This window comes from Pseudopodoces humilis, chromosome 19, assembly GCF_049639895.1.
Source record: "Pseudopodoces humilis isolate 2021_Gansu_Grassland_sample_001 chromosome 19, ASM4963989v1, whole genome shotgun sequence".
Classification (NCBI taxonomy): Eukaryota; Metazoa; Chordata; class Aves; order Passeriformes; family Paridae; genus Pseudopodoces; species Pseudopodoces humilis.
The window spans coordinates 397,521-412,402 of record NC_142218.1 but is presented as its reverse complement, the minus strand read 5'-3'; the positions used below and the strand labels follow the sequence as shown (position 1 = coordinate 412,402).

General features: G+C 45.9%; 1 protein-coding gene across 5 annotated transcripts in view; it reads right to left on the bottom strand.

The window, feature by feature from the left end:
- LOC102103702 (rho GTPase-activating protein 39-like) overlaps positions 1 to 14,882 on the bottom strand; it is a 68,575-nt gene that overhangs the window by 9,567 nt on the left and 44,126 nt on the right. For 4 of the 5 annotated variants that reach the window (XM_014260803.2, XM_088064616.1, XM_088064615.1 and 1 more), the window contains exons 3-5: positions 10,040 to 11,348; positions 5,490 to 6,036; positions 4,137 to 4,226 (exon numbers count right to left, since the gene is read on the bottom strand). In XM_014260803.2, coding sequence (XP_014116278.1) covers positions 4,137 to 4,226; positions 5,490 to 6,036; positions 10,040 to 11,348 — 1,946 coding nt within the window. The remainder of the gene's footprint in view (positions 1 to 4,136; positions 4,227 to 5,489; positions 6,037 to 10,039; positions 11,349 to 14,882) is intronic. The other variant, XM_014260804.2, reaches the window with a different exon arrangement.

The window sequence follows — 14,882 nt, the reverse complement described above, 5'->3', positions numbered from 1 at the left end:
TGTGCAGGAACATACCCTCTGGAACAGACTTCAATGCTTTTCTGCAACGAAAGTCTTAAAAATGCAGCAAACAGGACCTGCTTAGATTTAGATTTGGATTTAGGACCTGGCCATGGGATATGTATTTTAGCACTAGAGAAGCTGTTGTCTGAATATTCCTATGATCTACCACAGCCTCTTGGATCTCAGCCTGGCACAGCCAGAGCAAGCTATCAGACCAGGATTACATCTCACTGCACTCTATAGCACAGGGGTAGGTGCTCCTGAGCAAGTCACCAGGGCTTGGCACCAGGAGTGCTGCTCTCCTGGCTTAGATCTGCCCCGGCTCCTCCATTTTACAGCACTGCTTTAGCTTCTCTTTTTCACACCACCAGTGCTTCCTTTTACACCCCAACAATGCTTCTTGATCACCATTCCCTTTATGGGAAATGCCATGTTCATCAGCCAGACAAGCCAGCAGCCTGCACCTGTCACCAAGATAAGGAACAGAATACAGGATGTCTTCAAAATGAGAATCCCCCTTCAAAAAACTCCCAGTTAACAGCATGTGGGCAATACCCTAAGGCAGTGTTGTACCTGGACCATTAACCATCAACAGATAGACTTCCCTTCTTTGAATTTGTCCCATTTCTTTCTAGACCTCTTTATGCTCTGAACCTACACACCACCCTGCTTTGCTGACCCTTTGGATTCCATTCTGTGCTTCAGGAAAGAGCATTCCTGAGCCTGCTGCCCAGCACCAAAACCAGGCAGCTTTCGGTTCTACTGCTATGTCACACAGTGAAAAATTTTCTTCTTGCTTTCCCTAGGTAACCTTCTTTCTTTCATCCTGCTGACCATCTCCCCTCTTACCTCCTCCATGTCCAGCTCACATGTCAAGCTCACATGTCACCTTCCCTGCCACATTCATCAGCCTTGGAGTGACCCCAGGCAGGACATACAGAGTGGGCACAGGACAACTACAGCCAACTGCTGCTTTGCTCTCTGTCCCTTTCCTACAAGCTCTTGATCCTTCTTTTGGTTTCTGACCACTTCCCAGCAACACATATGTGTTTCTGGAAATTCATATACAAGTTGGAAAATGTCTTTCCCTCCTCAAAACAGCTCATTTGGGGCCTCCCCCTGCACTTGCAGTCAGGGAACTCTCCCCCATGTAAAAAACTTTGCTGCTGGTGACACAATATTCTCTGCTGCTTGATCGCCCTGTTCATCACTCTCATGAGATCCTTCTGTACTTTTCATTTTTATAGCCCTGAATAATTTTGTATCAGCACTGACCTGTCAGCTCATGATTTGTCTCCTTGTATAAACCCAAAGACCAGCTTACATTCCTATGGGATCAGCAGGCAATCCTCCTTCTGAAAACACATCATTTGTTCCTACCCATTATTCTTCTGCCTGCCAACAGGATATTCATGCATGAAAAGACCTCGCACCACATTCATATTTCATTTACTCACAGAGCATTAAGCTAGAAGATGAAGACTGCAGAGGTTAAGTGTGGGAAACTTCAGAGTTCTTTCTCTGGGTATATGTGAGGTGGTAAATGTTTACTCACGTATGAGCTTCTGGATTGAAGGGAGTATGTGCGCATGTGTGGGGAATCACTGCTTCAACTCAACTTTTCACTGAAAAACTTACATAGATACATACTTCTATTCAGTTCAGACTGAAGTCAGTACATTTGATTTCCTTATGGATTTCTCTGCTAAATTGCTGCTACAGCATCTATAAGCATCTTAATATTTCAGAGCCACTGAGAAACTTCTCACAACAGCCTTGCAGCTTTAGGTGCATCCTACCCACCCCTCACACATCTGGAAAGCAGGGCTGGTCAAACAGAAGTAGGTGTTCCAGAGGAAAACCCGACCTTTCCAGCCAGCAGCAGGGAGAACCTGGCATGTTCCTGCAAGATTTCCCCTTACTTCAGGTGCAATTCTGAGGTCAGTCTCCAGGAAAAGTCCTCAGAGTTATCAGTCACTGCAAAAAAGCTGTTTTGAGCGAGCTGCCAGCCCTGCTGCCTCCTCTGCTGAACCCCTGCAGAACAACTCATAGCCTGGCCCCTGCCAGAGCAGTCTCCTGGGTCAGCTCAGACCCAGAGGAAACAGCCTCAAGCTGCGCCAGGGGACATTTAGATTGGATATAAAAGAAAGCTTCTTCATTGCAAGGGTAATTAGGCAATTAGGGCTGCCCAGGGCAGTGGTGGAACATGCATTCCTGGAAATATTAAGAAAATGTATGGATGTAGCACTTGGGGACATGGTTTAGTGGTGGCCTTGGCAGTGCTGCGGGAACAGTTGGACTCAATTCCTTTAGAGGACTTTTCCAATCTTAATGATTCTGTGATTCTGTGAGAGGTAACAGTGTGTGTGACCTGTCACCAGAGCCCCAGCTGAGGCCATACAGGCACAGCTGACTTTCAAGTACTTCCTTCTGGAAACTTTATAAAGTTATCCTGGCATGTCTTTTTAATAACAGTTCATATAGATATATAAAATATTTATCAGAGGCAACATAGAAAATCCTGAGTTGGAACGTATTGCAAAGACAGAAAGTACTTTGGACCTGATTAGTATAAGAGATTTGAAAATCAGGACGCCTTGGCAAGAACAAATGAAGCTTTGAAGATTGCAAGAGGATTGGATCAGGCTGGCTGAGGAAAGAAGACTGAATCAATTTCTGCAAGTAGAAGTAGAAGAGATGTTGCAAAAATGTATAAGCTTGTTTGTATGATGTTTAACCAAATCATTGTAGTAAAAAATTACTAGCCTTCCTAGAATGGTATATATGCATATGTAGCCCACAGTTAATTTGGATTCTGATCACCAGTCAATTGTCCCCATCTCAATCACTGATAGGAAGGGACCTATAAAGAGTCTAACTGCTGATGTTTGCTTTTTTTTTATTATTTTAAATTTAATGTTTGTTTTTAGGTAAAAAACACACGTTTTCCTAAGCACATCTCCAGCACATGCAATTTAGACACATAATTGCATAGAACAGCCTGCTCAGCCCATAGGCAGCACACCCTGCTGAACAGAACGATCTCCACGGAGTTGTCTCATAAAGATGTTTTAGTCCCTCTGAGCACAAGCAAAATGAATTTTCAAAGGCTCAGAATGGCCTGTACTCTCCTGGGCCTAAACAGGAAAGAAAAAACACATATCTCTACCAGAATATAATCCCTCTCTGCAACTGCAGGTCTCTGCTCTGAATCCCACCAGAGACAGAGAAACAATGAATGTTGTTAGTGCAGTCCTCAGCTGTCCTCAGCCCTTGCCCTGACTTGCAGCTGCCTCATGACACACGGTGGCACAGCAACAACACAGGGAAGCCACCACAGGGAGCAGCTGTCAGCAGGTATCAGGGAAGGCTCAGGAATGCAGGAAGCTGTACTCCAGCTCTCATAGATTAAAAACACTGAAGCCACTTGATATAAACTGCTGCCTGAGAGGAATTCACAGGGCTAACTCAAGTTTCCTGAAAGTAATATAAAAATATTGAATGGACTTTGTCTAGTAAGACTTTGTCTAGCTAAGACTTCAGCCAGATAAAGTGTTATCCTGCAGTCAGCAATTAAACTGAGTCCGGAGGAATGCACAAGCTCTTGCTCATTTTGCAGAGATGCAAGGCCAAGCCCTGGACTACAGAGCTCAGAAAGTGTGGGCAAGGGAAGCCAATTCTAGAGAGAAAAAGGCAGTGTCCTTCACCAGGTACTAACACACTCCCAGAAGAGCCTCGGGTTAGGCAGTGATTTAAAAAATCCATTTATTACAACTGAGGCAGGTTCTTTTCAACACACTGGCTCATACAGCTTCTAGTACCAGAATATGCTCCAGGAAACTCCGTGGCATGCACAGATCAGTTGAATTACAGCTCCAGGTCTGCATCCAACTTAAAATCCCTCACACAACTTACACAACTGTGACTGAAAGGGTCCCCACCTGTACCAAATGCAGCCCAGCTGATCCATGCTGTGGTCTAACCTTGCACACCAGCCCTCCACCAGATAAATTTTCCCAAATCCAAATCTCTGTACTTAAAGAAATGGTCTCATTTTCAGCACAGTTCAGCATTGCTGCCTGCCTGAAGTCAGTGCAGACCTCTCACTCTTGGCTCCCTGTGCCTCTCCCTACCTTCATCCTCTGTGTTTTGTTTCCTCTTTTTCCTGGATTTTGTGATCTTCTTGTTTCTGAGATCCACAAGCTCCTTAATGTGCTGGACAACTGAAAATTCAGAAGAGGGTCTGGATTAATAATATGGTATACTAAAATTCCAAAATCCAGAACTGCCCTTAGATGTGGCAGTCAGCCTGACTCCAGCATAAGAAGCTCTGCCTGGGAAAATGTCCAGCACCACAGCCCAGCTCCCAACGAACATGAATGAGGGGCTCAGAACATCACTCAGCTTCTCCAAATGGTCAAACAGTTGAAAAGTTGATACCTAAACAATGCTGCCTAAATACTAGCAAAAGAATCATCTTCTCAACATCTCCTCCTTGCTGCTTGCATTCTGGGAAAAGCACAGCTGGAGGGAATGGTTATGGACAGAAGTGACAAGGGCTGAGGATCTTTATGAAACCCAAATTAGTGCTGCACACATGGAAGTTCAGTGAAGAAATCCCACATTAAGGCTACAATCATAAAACAAGAAGGTAAATATTGCCAGTGTAGCACTTGCCCCTTGGTCCAACCTCTGCCACTATGCTCATGAGCAGAGGCAGAACTCCTGTAGTCACCCTGGAGACTTGGGAGGACTTCAAACACAGCTTGAAGTCCCCAGAGATCAAGGATAAAAATAGGTGCTCTGGTTTCTGGGTTGAGATTGGACAAGACACAGTGAGTGTGTCTGAAATAGTGACAAATAAGCCAATAAATACCAGTTAATACTCTCCAGGCTGGCCCTCAGCTTTTTCTTCCTTTTCTTCACACCTCCCCGCTACCCCTCCCCCGCTCCCCTGCCCCCCCGATGCTATGGCAATTTAAAATTGGGGTAATAACAGAATATAAGCTGGGCTGGTTCCCAAATTTCTGTAAGGCAGATAAATTGCATACCTTCACATTAAAGCCTGCGTTCTTCAGGATCTGCAAACAGCCAAGGCCTCTTCTCAGTGTTTGCAATGGTTCCCTTAAAAAGGTTAGATACTAACAACCCTTTTTTTTGTTGGCTTCAAGGAACTTAGAAGTAAGTTATGTGATCAGAGAACCCAGAAAAGCTCTGCCTTTGGTGGGCTGACATCAGCTCATTTCAGTACTGATGGGTGAGGTGAGCACAGCCTGGGGCTCGCATTTCTTTGCTAGATACAAGCTAGTGACAGCTTCATCCCATCAATGAAAGGTGAACTCCGACAACACACTGTGCTCTCACTGACAGAGCCTTCAGCACTAGCTGGGGACTAGCTGTAGTTTTGAAACCCAGACAACTCTGACTATGTGGCACAACCCGACTAAGATGCTGCTGCATACAGAGGAGGTACATGAGGCACTTACTTTTTTCATCACTGTCAAGGTGGCGATAAATGTAGCCTTCCAGGTAAGACTGAAATTTGGGTGATGGGGAGAAAAAGGCCAGACTGATGGCCATCAGTTCCCAGCCCCATGCCAGGCTTCGGTAGCACATGTTATCTGTTGTCTGCCGGATCAGCTGTATGTAGAGCTCATCCCGTAATCCTTGCATGCTCCAGCACTTGGTGACTGTGACCAGTGCCACATGATTGCGGTCCATGCGAGTCTGACGATCTCCCATGTAGCTCTGCACCAGTTTGAACATCTCACATGCCTCTTTTTTGATGGTCCGATTGCTAGTGATGAGCATTGGTTTTTTGATAGAGCCGCCATTCCAGGACAGCATGTTGGAGATGGAGATCCTTCGTCGGAAGATGCCTTGTGTGTGCATGTTTAGGTTTTTGGAAGCCCAATCTGCCATGCTGCTCTGGGAGATGGGCTTCCGTAGGTTGTTATAAGGGAAATGGCATCCCACACAGCCACCATGCTGGCTGCTGCCCTCCTTCTTGGGCTCCAGCTCTATGGTCTCGGGCTGCAAAGAAGAACAGACATGTTAAAAGCAGCTTAGGTGACTCCTTAGCCAACTAGGAAAATTATCCACAGTGAGACATGAAGTTGCCAGCAAGTGCACAGTGGTGAGTCTGTACAAAGATGTCTTGGTGTAGAATTGGTGGATGACACTTGTAGTTCTGCAAGAGCCTGGCTGGCTGTCTTGGGTTGCAATGCAAGATGTAACTGAAAGTACATATTCTATTGCTATCTGTTGGAGCCAGGTGGGACAGTTTTCTTTATCTCTTTCATGACCCATCGCTCATAACTGGGGGATATTTTCTGTTAATGCGCCAGCTGTTAAAACAATGTGGGGCAGTGTTCTTTATCTCTTCCATGACCCATCCTCCCTCCAGGGGGATATCTGTTAATGGACCATTGAGTCTCATTACATGACTGATAAAATTACATCATCCCATTGTGAGATGCTCCATCCAGAGGGAGGAGCCAAGCATCTAAACATGGATATCTTTGGATACTCAGAACACCACAGCAGCCTTTCTCCACTGAATTCCCAGAGGAGAGAGATCGGACCCATCTACACCACTGGACCTTCAGAGGAAAACTATGCCCTTCTACGGGATCATTACTTCAACAGAACCACATCTGTTGCTCCCGGAGGATTGTGGCCACCGTTTAACTGGACTGCTACCAACACCCTGACTAACAGAGTGTCAGGTTGTATTCTGACTCCATCAGTGGGTTGTTTTTTTCTTGGTTTTCTTTTTTGTACTACTGCATTTTTATTTTAATTTTCCTAGTAAAGAACTGTTATTCCTATTCACGTATCTTTGCCTGAGAGCCCCTAGATTTCAAGATTATAATAATTCAGAGAGTGGGGAGGGATGGTTTACATTTTTCCATTTCAAGGGAGGTTTCTGTCTTCCTTAGCAGACTACTGTCTTTTCAAACCAAGACACTGGCACAACCATACACTAGTGCTGTTCTTAAGGGAAGTGCTGGGACATGGAGCAACAGGTCTGAGTGTTCCACCTGCCTCAGAGTTTGCAGGGACAGACAGGAAGCGAGCTGATTTCCAGAGCAGCAGCACAGCTCTGTGGTACCAAGCATACACCGAGGAACCAAGTATCTCTGCACTCCTCACCCCTCAGTTCCTCTGGAGCTCCAGGAGCCCAGGAGAAAGGTGGGACACTGATCTACAGTTAACCCCAAAATGCACATTAGTTCTTAGAAGTTTAGAGCAAGTCAGTGTTTCCTTCTTAGCACAGAGGAACTCCTGAATTCACAACAGAGGCTTCTGCAGTCCAAGCCTTTCCTATCACACACCCCACATGTCCCTGCATGAGGATGATGGGATTAGCACACATCACATTCCACCTCTCACTGCCAGCCTGGGGCACAATAATTTCTCCTATTTTTTTTTACTTTGTTCTTTTTATCCCTTGAGTTCCTCCTCACCCTCTCTGAATTCACTCAGCACATTGACTAAATATCTCCACCTGCGGTTCTCTGCCATCTCCACATCCTTGATTTCCTTCAAACCACTTTACCAGCCTGGAGCTGGTTTTCCTCCTATCACCCTAACTGCTCCTTCAGCATGTTCCTTCTGAGGAGCCACCTCCTCATACTATCTTGAGGTTCAGGAGGCTCTGGGTTCTCTCCTCTGCTCTCTCTCAGGTTTCCCTCTCACATCTCACACAACTTCCCAGCTGTTAGATTTGTATTGACAGTATACAGCCACCTCCACTTAGCCTGTCCCAGAAATTCTGCCCACCAATACCGCGTTTCCGTGTCTCCTGATTTTCCTCTCAATCATGCAAGCCCAGCACAGGACATCACTGCTTACTCAAGCCACTTGATGCTATTTTCATATGAGGCAGTGATTTTGCTGCCATATTTTCTGCAACTTCCTCCCCTCCTTACTTGGACCCTTGAGTATTTCTGTGTATTTTTTTAAAATTTATTGACTCCTTTTGCCTTTACCACAACATCCATCTCCTTTCATCTTCTCCTTCTTCATATTAACACATAGGAATATTTTTCTTCACTTTTAAGGCCATTCACAGCCTATCCCTAACCATTTCTTGTGCATAATCAAGTTTCAGCTCTCCCTGTCAATGCAACAGGGTGTAACACAGCCAGAAGACTGAAGACCAGTTTCCTACCAAATCTAAAGAGGCTGTGAAATGAAATTGCTGAACTATTAATTGTAACATGTAAGTCATGTAAACTTGATGTCTCTCAGTGCCTGAAAAGTGGGAAATGTGAGAATGTAGTATCAGTTTTCCAAAAGGTTTCAGATGAAAGCAAGGCACTTATTGATCTGAAATGGCAATAAAGAGAACACACAGAGATAAATCTGATAGGGAAGAGAATCTCTTTTACCAGAGAATAACCAGATATAAGTAAGAAGCCACTTTTCAGCATGGAGAATGGTTATCGACTCTGCCTCATCAAATTGATGCAGAGACTCTGGTTGTTCAAAATAGGAACAAAATAACTGGAAGAGTGAGCAAAGAGAAAAAGGGCAAAAACTTCAGGGGATGTAAAACTATCTACAAAGAACCTAAATCTGAACTAAAATCAGGAAGCAGGAGGTTCCTTTGAATCCAGATAGGAAAAAAAGATTGCAAATTAAATCCTGCAGTGTTGGAATCCAAAATGAAAGCCTCTCTGAGCTCCTCAGAGAGAGAAAAGAATTAAAATACATTAAGCCATAGATATAGAGTAAAAGCGTAAGTTTTAGTTTTAAGTAAGTAAAAATATAGCTTAAGTGCCCTAAGAATCTGCGTTAGCTAGTGAAAAGCCTTATTACCCAGTTTAAAGTTCAGTGATAATACCCTTCACAAATTCAACTTAGCTCTAGACATAATGAAAATATAATTTGCATTCTTGGATAAGAACAGATAGAATTACGTAAACAGATAATACCCTATATGTAAGATTTAGGTAAAAAGAACATTGCTTTTGCATGTTAGAATTAAGTTCAGATTGGTGTAGAAAGTATTGTTTTAGAAGTGTGTTTTTAGCTGATTGGATGATTTATGAATTTAATCCCCTATATTGGGGATCGGAGAAGAACGACTGACAGAAGAAAAAAAAACATCCGAAGAAGAACAGCAGCACCATCATCATCACCAACTGCTTTTGCAGCCCAAGACAACAGAACTCCACACCAAGAAGCTGCTTCCTTGAACATCGGGACCTTATACCAGAGAGCTGCTGCTCAGAACTAGGGACTTCATGCCAAAAGCTTTTAGCAAATACTTTAACTCTCTGAACTCTTTGCCTTTGAGACTGATGCTTTTATACAATAAAAACCTTTCTAGCAAACATCAACTGCTCATGTCTCTTTGAGACCTGGAAATATTATCAGAATCTCCGTTGAAACTTGACACTGCAGAAGTGCTGTGTTAGAGAAAAAAACTACTCCCCTTATGCAGTCACACTAATGGGCTTTAAAACAGCTATTTCCAACAAGATGCCAGAGCTACTGACACTGATTTTCTAAATGTTGCTATTGCATGTTCAGGAACTGGGAGGGAGAAGAGCATACGAGGAGCCATTAGAAAAAGGAGAGAGAGAAAAAAGAGGAATTGCTGTCATGTGGCTATGCAAATCCTGATGGCCTGTGTCCTGCACCCACCAACTCAGATAATTCCAGTGAAGAATGTATGAGGGAACTTATGTTATGAGGGTACATATGTTACCCACAAAGACATGAGTGACAGTAACATGATCAGGCAAGCACATTTACCCAAATAACAGAGCACAGCTACCCACAGTGCTGAGATATGAGCCTCATCCCACAATTTTCCTTCCTCTCAAACCACTGGCCTGAAATAGGGTTTCCACCCGCAAAGCTGTGCAGCTTTATGACCCGTTTGCTATTCTTCAGGAACAGACATGTCTTGCCTGCAGCACACCCCTGGAACTAAATCCCCCCGGGAGCAGGCTCTGCATGATGAGTCTAGCAAGTCTTGCAAAGAAAAAAAAAAATTAACACGGCACAGATGGGGAGGTACCTGTGAGGAATGGGGTGTAGCACCTGATGAAGCCAAGTTTGTCTGGCTGGTCACATTCTTTTCTAAAGAATCTATTTTCTCAAAAGTTCTCTTCTGCCTCATTGTGTCCTGTGGAGCAGCCACATTGCTGGGAAAGACTTCCCTAATATCCAGGTCCTGTCTGTACAGAGACCTGCTGCTGGCTGAGACATCATCCCTGGAGCTCCAGCTGATGCATTTTTTCAAGTGGTCAGACTGAAACCTGACCTTGCTGCTCTCTGCTGGGACACCGTTCTCCAGGCTCTCAGCATCCAGGCTGATTTTGCTTCCCCTGCAAGCTGCTGACCTGCCCACCACAGCACGCATCTCAGCGATCACTTTATCATTCAGAGCTGTGAGTTCACTGCTGCTGCCCACAGAGCCAGGTCTTGCTTGACCTGTTCCTTGCCTCCTTCCTTTCCTTTTTCTCAAGCTTGGAGAAGGGCCAGTTGAATAACCAGAATCCTGATGGCTTATACCAGTTGGGTACTCCTGAGTCTGCAGGCTGTTTTGCCGACTGTGGTGGAGTTCCATGTTCTTGAGGACACTGGCTTCTAAGATCCTCCAAGACTGCTTGAAGCTGTCCTTTGAAGCAAGATGACCAGGCAGTTTAGTGGAGGTATCAGTTGTTGCAGCAGAAGAGTGGGAGAGTTTGGCAGATTGGTCAATGTTGACCATATGTTTTATGTATTCTCTGCCAGCTGGGCTGTATTCAGTGGAAGAGGGATTTCTGCCATGCTTCTTTGCAGCTTGTTGTTGTTGCATACTGGGATGCTTCAATAATTTGATTAGTTGCTGTTGCTTTTTTAAGCTATTGCTTGGTGACCTTGATGGAGACATCCCACTCATATAAATGCTTTCAGTGTCCATATCTACTGGTGGCTCATCATAAATTGGCAACTCTAAAGATGGCTCATCGTATATAGGCGCAGGAGAGGCACACGTGGGGGATGCAGGCTGGGGTGTTCCTGTCCGGCTCCTTGGAGGTGTTTGAGAAGTAGGACCATTCATCAACACCAGGCAAAACCCACCACTCTCTGTCTTTCTGATCTGCATAGACTGCTTTGTTTCTCCAGAAGGCATTTGCTTTGTGGCTTCAGGGCTCTGGGATGTGGATTGAGGCTGAGCATATATAGCTGGTTTGGGAAGAGATTTTGGGCTGTTGGGCTTTGGAACACCCTGCAGCTGAAGAGAACTATCTGAAAAGCTCTGCATCTGCCTCAAACTGTTCACTTTGACCAACATGGCTGCTTTTGTGCCTGGCAGAGGCTGCCAGTGGGTAGGAGTCTCCCTATAAGAAGAAAGATACAAATACACACAATTATTTAAGAATTGTATCTACTGAGGTACCTTCTACATCTACCAAATACCCAAAAACTGTTAGTCTCAAAGTGCCTGAATATTCCCCCACCAGTTATATCAGTAAGTTATTTTTTCTTGGAGATCCCACTTGCTGAAACAGAAAAATATTGTTGTTACATAATAAATATCTAAATCAAGAAGAGCAGAACAATGGGATGAAAAAAGGAGTTCATGATACTATAGTTCATGATACTATAATCTATCTGGTATCAGCAGCAGTGATATAGGACACAATCTATGCTTTTCAAGGCTCAGCAGATAGCATGGCACCCAAAACAACCAGCTGAAAGCCAGCAAGCTATTCTGGAACATTAAACTCAAGTATTAAATTGGAAAATAATTCCAAGTATCTGCTTTCAGATTATCCAGCTAAAATGACAGTCCTTCCAGATCATGCTAATTTTTTATTTAAGTTTCCCGATGTGAGTTTTGTAGAAAAACCTATGAGGTCTATGGGCAGTATATGGGGGTGGCCATCCTCCACTCACAGCTTACATTCCCACACAACCTGCCAAGCCTCCACCTGTGAGGTGCCTCTTCCCAGAGAGGCAAAGATTTAGTTTCAGATAAGCATTGTTAAAGTGAGATGTGTGGCTTTAAAGCCCAGGAAGAGTAAATTCCACCCTCTGCGTCAGGGGATGTGCCCTGTGAGCCCGGGAAGTTACCCTACCCCAGACCTCGTGGGGCATCAGCCCAGGGTGTTCTGATTGAGTTTGTGCCCCTGGGGTTTCTCCCTTACTGTGTGCCTATTAGTCCCTGACCTTAAACTCCACCCTGGCCCTGACCCATAAAACCCACCATCCTGCCTCTGTTCAGGGCTCCCATTCTGTCTCTGGATCTAACCTTTGTTCCTGTGTTGAATAAATGGTTTCCTGAGATTAATCAAGCAGAAGCCCATCTCATTGAATTCTCATGGTGGACACCAGTAACTGTAGCCTCCCTGGACATGATCCTGCAGCAGTGGAATGCTACATCCACCCCCCAATCTTGCCCAGATGCAGTCAGATCAGGTTCCCTTGGCAACACCAACTGGACTTGCTCAGCTCTCATCGCTGTGAAACCCTCCCCCGCACGGAGTATCCTCTAATGCGTGGTGGTACTTGGGATCCACCACAACCCAATACCCCAGTTCACAGAGTATGTTCTATGGAGTAACAACAACTTGCTGTCAGGCTGTGGCCACAGTCAGTCTGTGTTTGTGAGCTCTGAGGAAAAGGGAATGGAAAGGATATTAAACCAGCTGAGCTTCCAGATTTTCCAGGTGTCCTGGGTTGATTATGATGTTAAATTGTATCCCCATTCATCCACCTAACCCAGACACAGGTTTTGTATTCTTAAAATTCCATCTGAGAGTAAAAGTGAGTGGAAAAGAAGCACCGAGTCTGTTATCAGAGACTGTACTTGCTCCCCCCGCATCGGGAGTTTTGACTACAGCACAGACAAACAACAAGACACAGATCGCCTTGGCTTTCCAACTAGCCGAAGCAGAGAGGTCTTCCTGGACTGTTTTCTTTCCTTTTTTCTGAAACGAATTGAACCTGCTCTGGACTGGGAACTCGGGGGAGCACCGGGAGCTTGCACCCGTGGACTACTGGGAGCCCAGCCTGGGCAGCGGCATTTTCCAGCACCAGAGGGACTGAAAACAGAGCGAACACCCACAGGAAAGAGACCCTCTGAAGTTTATCATCTCTTCTGAAGTGCAAGGGGTTTTGTAATTTGATATTGTTCATTCTTGTGCTGGGTAGTGCTGTGCCTGTGAAATAAACAGGTTTTTTCCACTTCTCTCAGAGAAATCTCTTCCTGAACCAGTTGGGGGGTGGGAGAAAAGGGCCACGTGGGTTTGCTTCCCGGGGGGAGCCCCACTGGAGGTTTTCTCCCAAATTTGCCCTAAACCAGGACACCAGGTTATCACAGTCCCCAGGAAGACCCACTTGAATCTGACTCTATACCTCCATGTATCTGCTACCAGCCATCACTGGGTAAGACCTGAGGACATACTGCATGTGTTCCATCTGAGATAGGAGATGTTCCTAAACACCTTCATAGCTATTTTGCTCTGTTGGCACCTTCATCTTGCTCCCCACTCCACACTGCTGACCTGTCCTCTGTGGCCTCTGTGCTGGCAGACACCCACCTTAACTGCATGCACAGAGCTGCCTCCTACCAATGTTAGGCTCTCTTGTGCCTTTCCTGCCAAACCCCAAGTTATCTGGACACCCCAGCCCTCTTGCTCTCTGCTCCTGGTCTCCAGAGCCCTTTCACCTGGCCAGGTGGCAGCCTGCTCCTTCAGCACAGCTTCCCTGGGGTATTCTGCCTGCCATTCCCCCATGGTTATCCTGCCAGTGCATCTACACACCCTCTGCTCTCCCCACACCATAGCCCAACAGGACACACCTGCCCCACATCACTGTGGGTGTCCTACTTCACCTGGTGCACTCCAGTCACCTTCCCCACATCCTCTGTCCCACACCTAATATGTCACATCTGTTCCCAATCACTGCCCTCCTAAAGGGGTGGTATGCTCCTTCCCTGTCCACTGCTTACTGAATTTTTGGCAAAACATATTCCCTGCTGGCAATGTGTTGCTGTGAATCCCACCTCGACACAATGGCACCGGGAGTGGCATGGACAAGGCTGGCACTGACTGCCCTGACATGGATGCAGTGCCTAACCCCTGGCCAGGGTCCAAAGGCCTCACCACACTCTGCTCGCACTTGCCACACCTCCGCCTTTGCCGGTCTGGTTCCTTTCCCTCAAGAGAGTTCATGTATCTCTCTTCTGCAATTACCCAGGTGTGATCAGAGGTTGAGAAAGGGCTGTCTTCCTCTGCTTTGCACCCTGGGGCCCCCTCTTGCCCTGGGACTCCCTAAGTATCTCCCACTGAGGCATCAAAGATTTTATTTTAAGGGAGCTCCTGATACTACTTCAGGATGGTGATGCAACTGCCATGAGGAAGGCCTGTTTCCCAGCTTCCACCTTCCTTCTCTACACAGCGCTGCAGCTCAGTGCTGACCTAAGCTCAATGCCAAGAGCAGCTTGGGAAGTACTGACAAATTTGGGATTGGCCTCTCTCCATCTCCCCAAGCCACCATCAAGCACAGCCCCTACTCTCCCACTCCTGTTTAGCCCTCAGTGGCTTGTCCTCCACATGCTTCTTCCTGGGGCACGATGCCTAATGCAGGGGTCGAGCACCAACAGTGCCAAGCGAGGATGCACACTGGGAACCACCAGCGGTAACAACAGGATGAGGGTGGCATTCATGAGGACACTCAGCTCCACAACCCACCAGGTATTCCAGGTATCCTTGCATCAGTGCATCTCTCCTGTGCATGGCCAAGCTCCAGGCTCAATCCCAAGCTCTGCTAAAGACCTGGCTATTCCTTGAAGAGTGCCTGGACTAACAGGAAGAACCAGAACAGCAACACTTGGTAAGCTTTTAAATGACACCCCCATGGCTGTACAA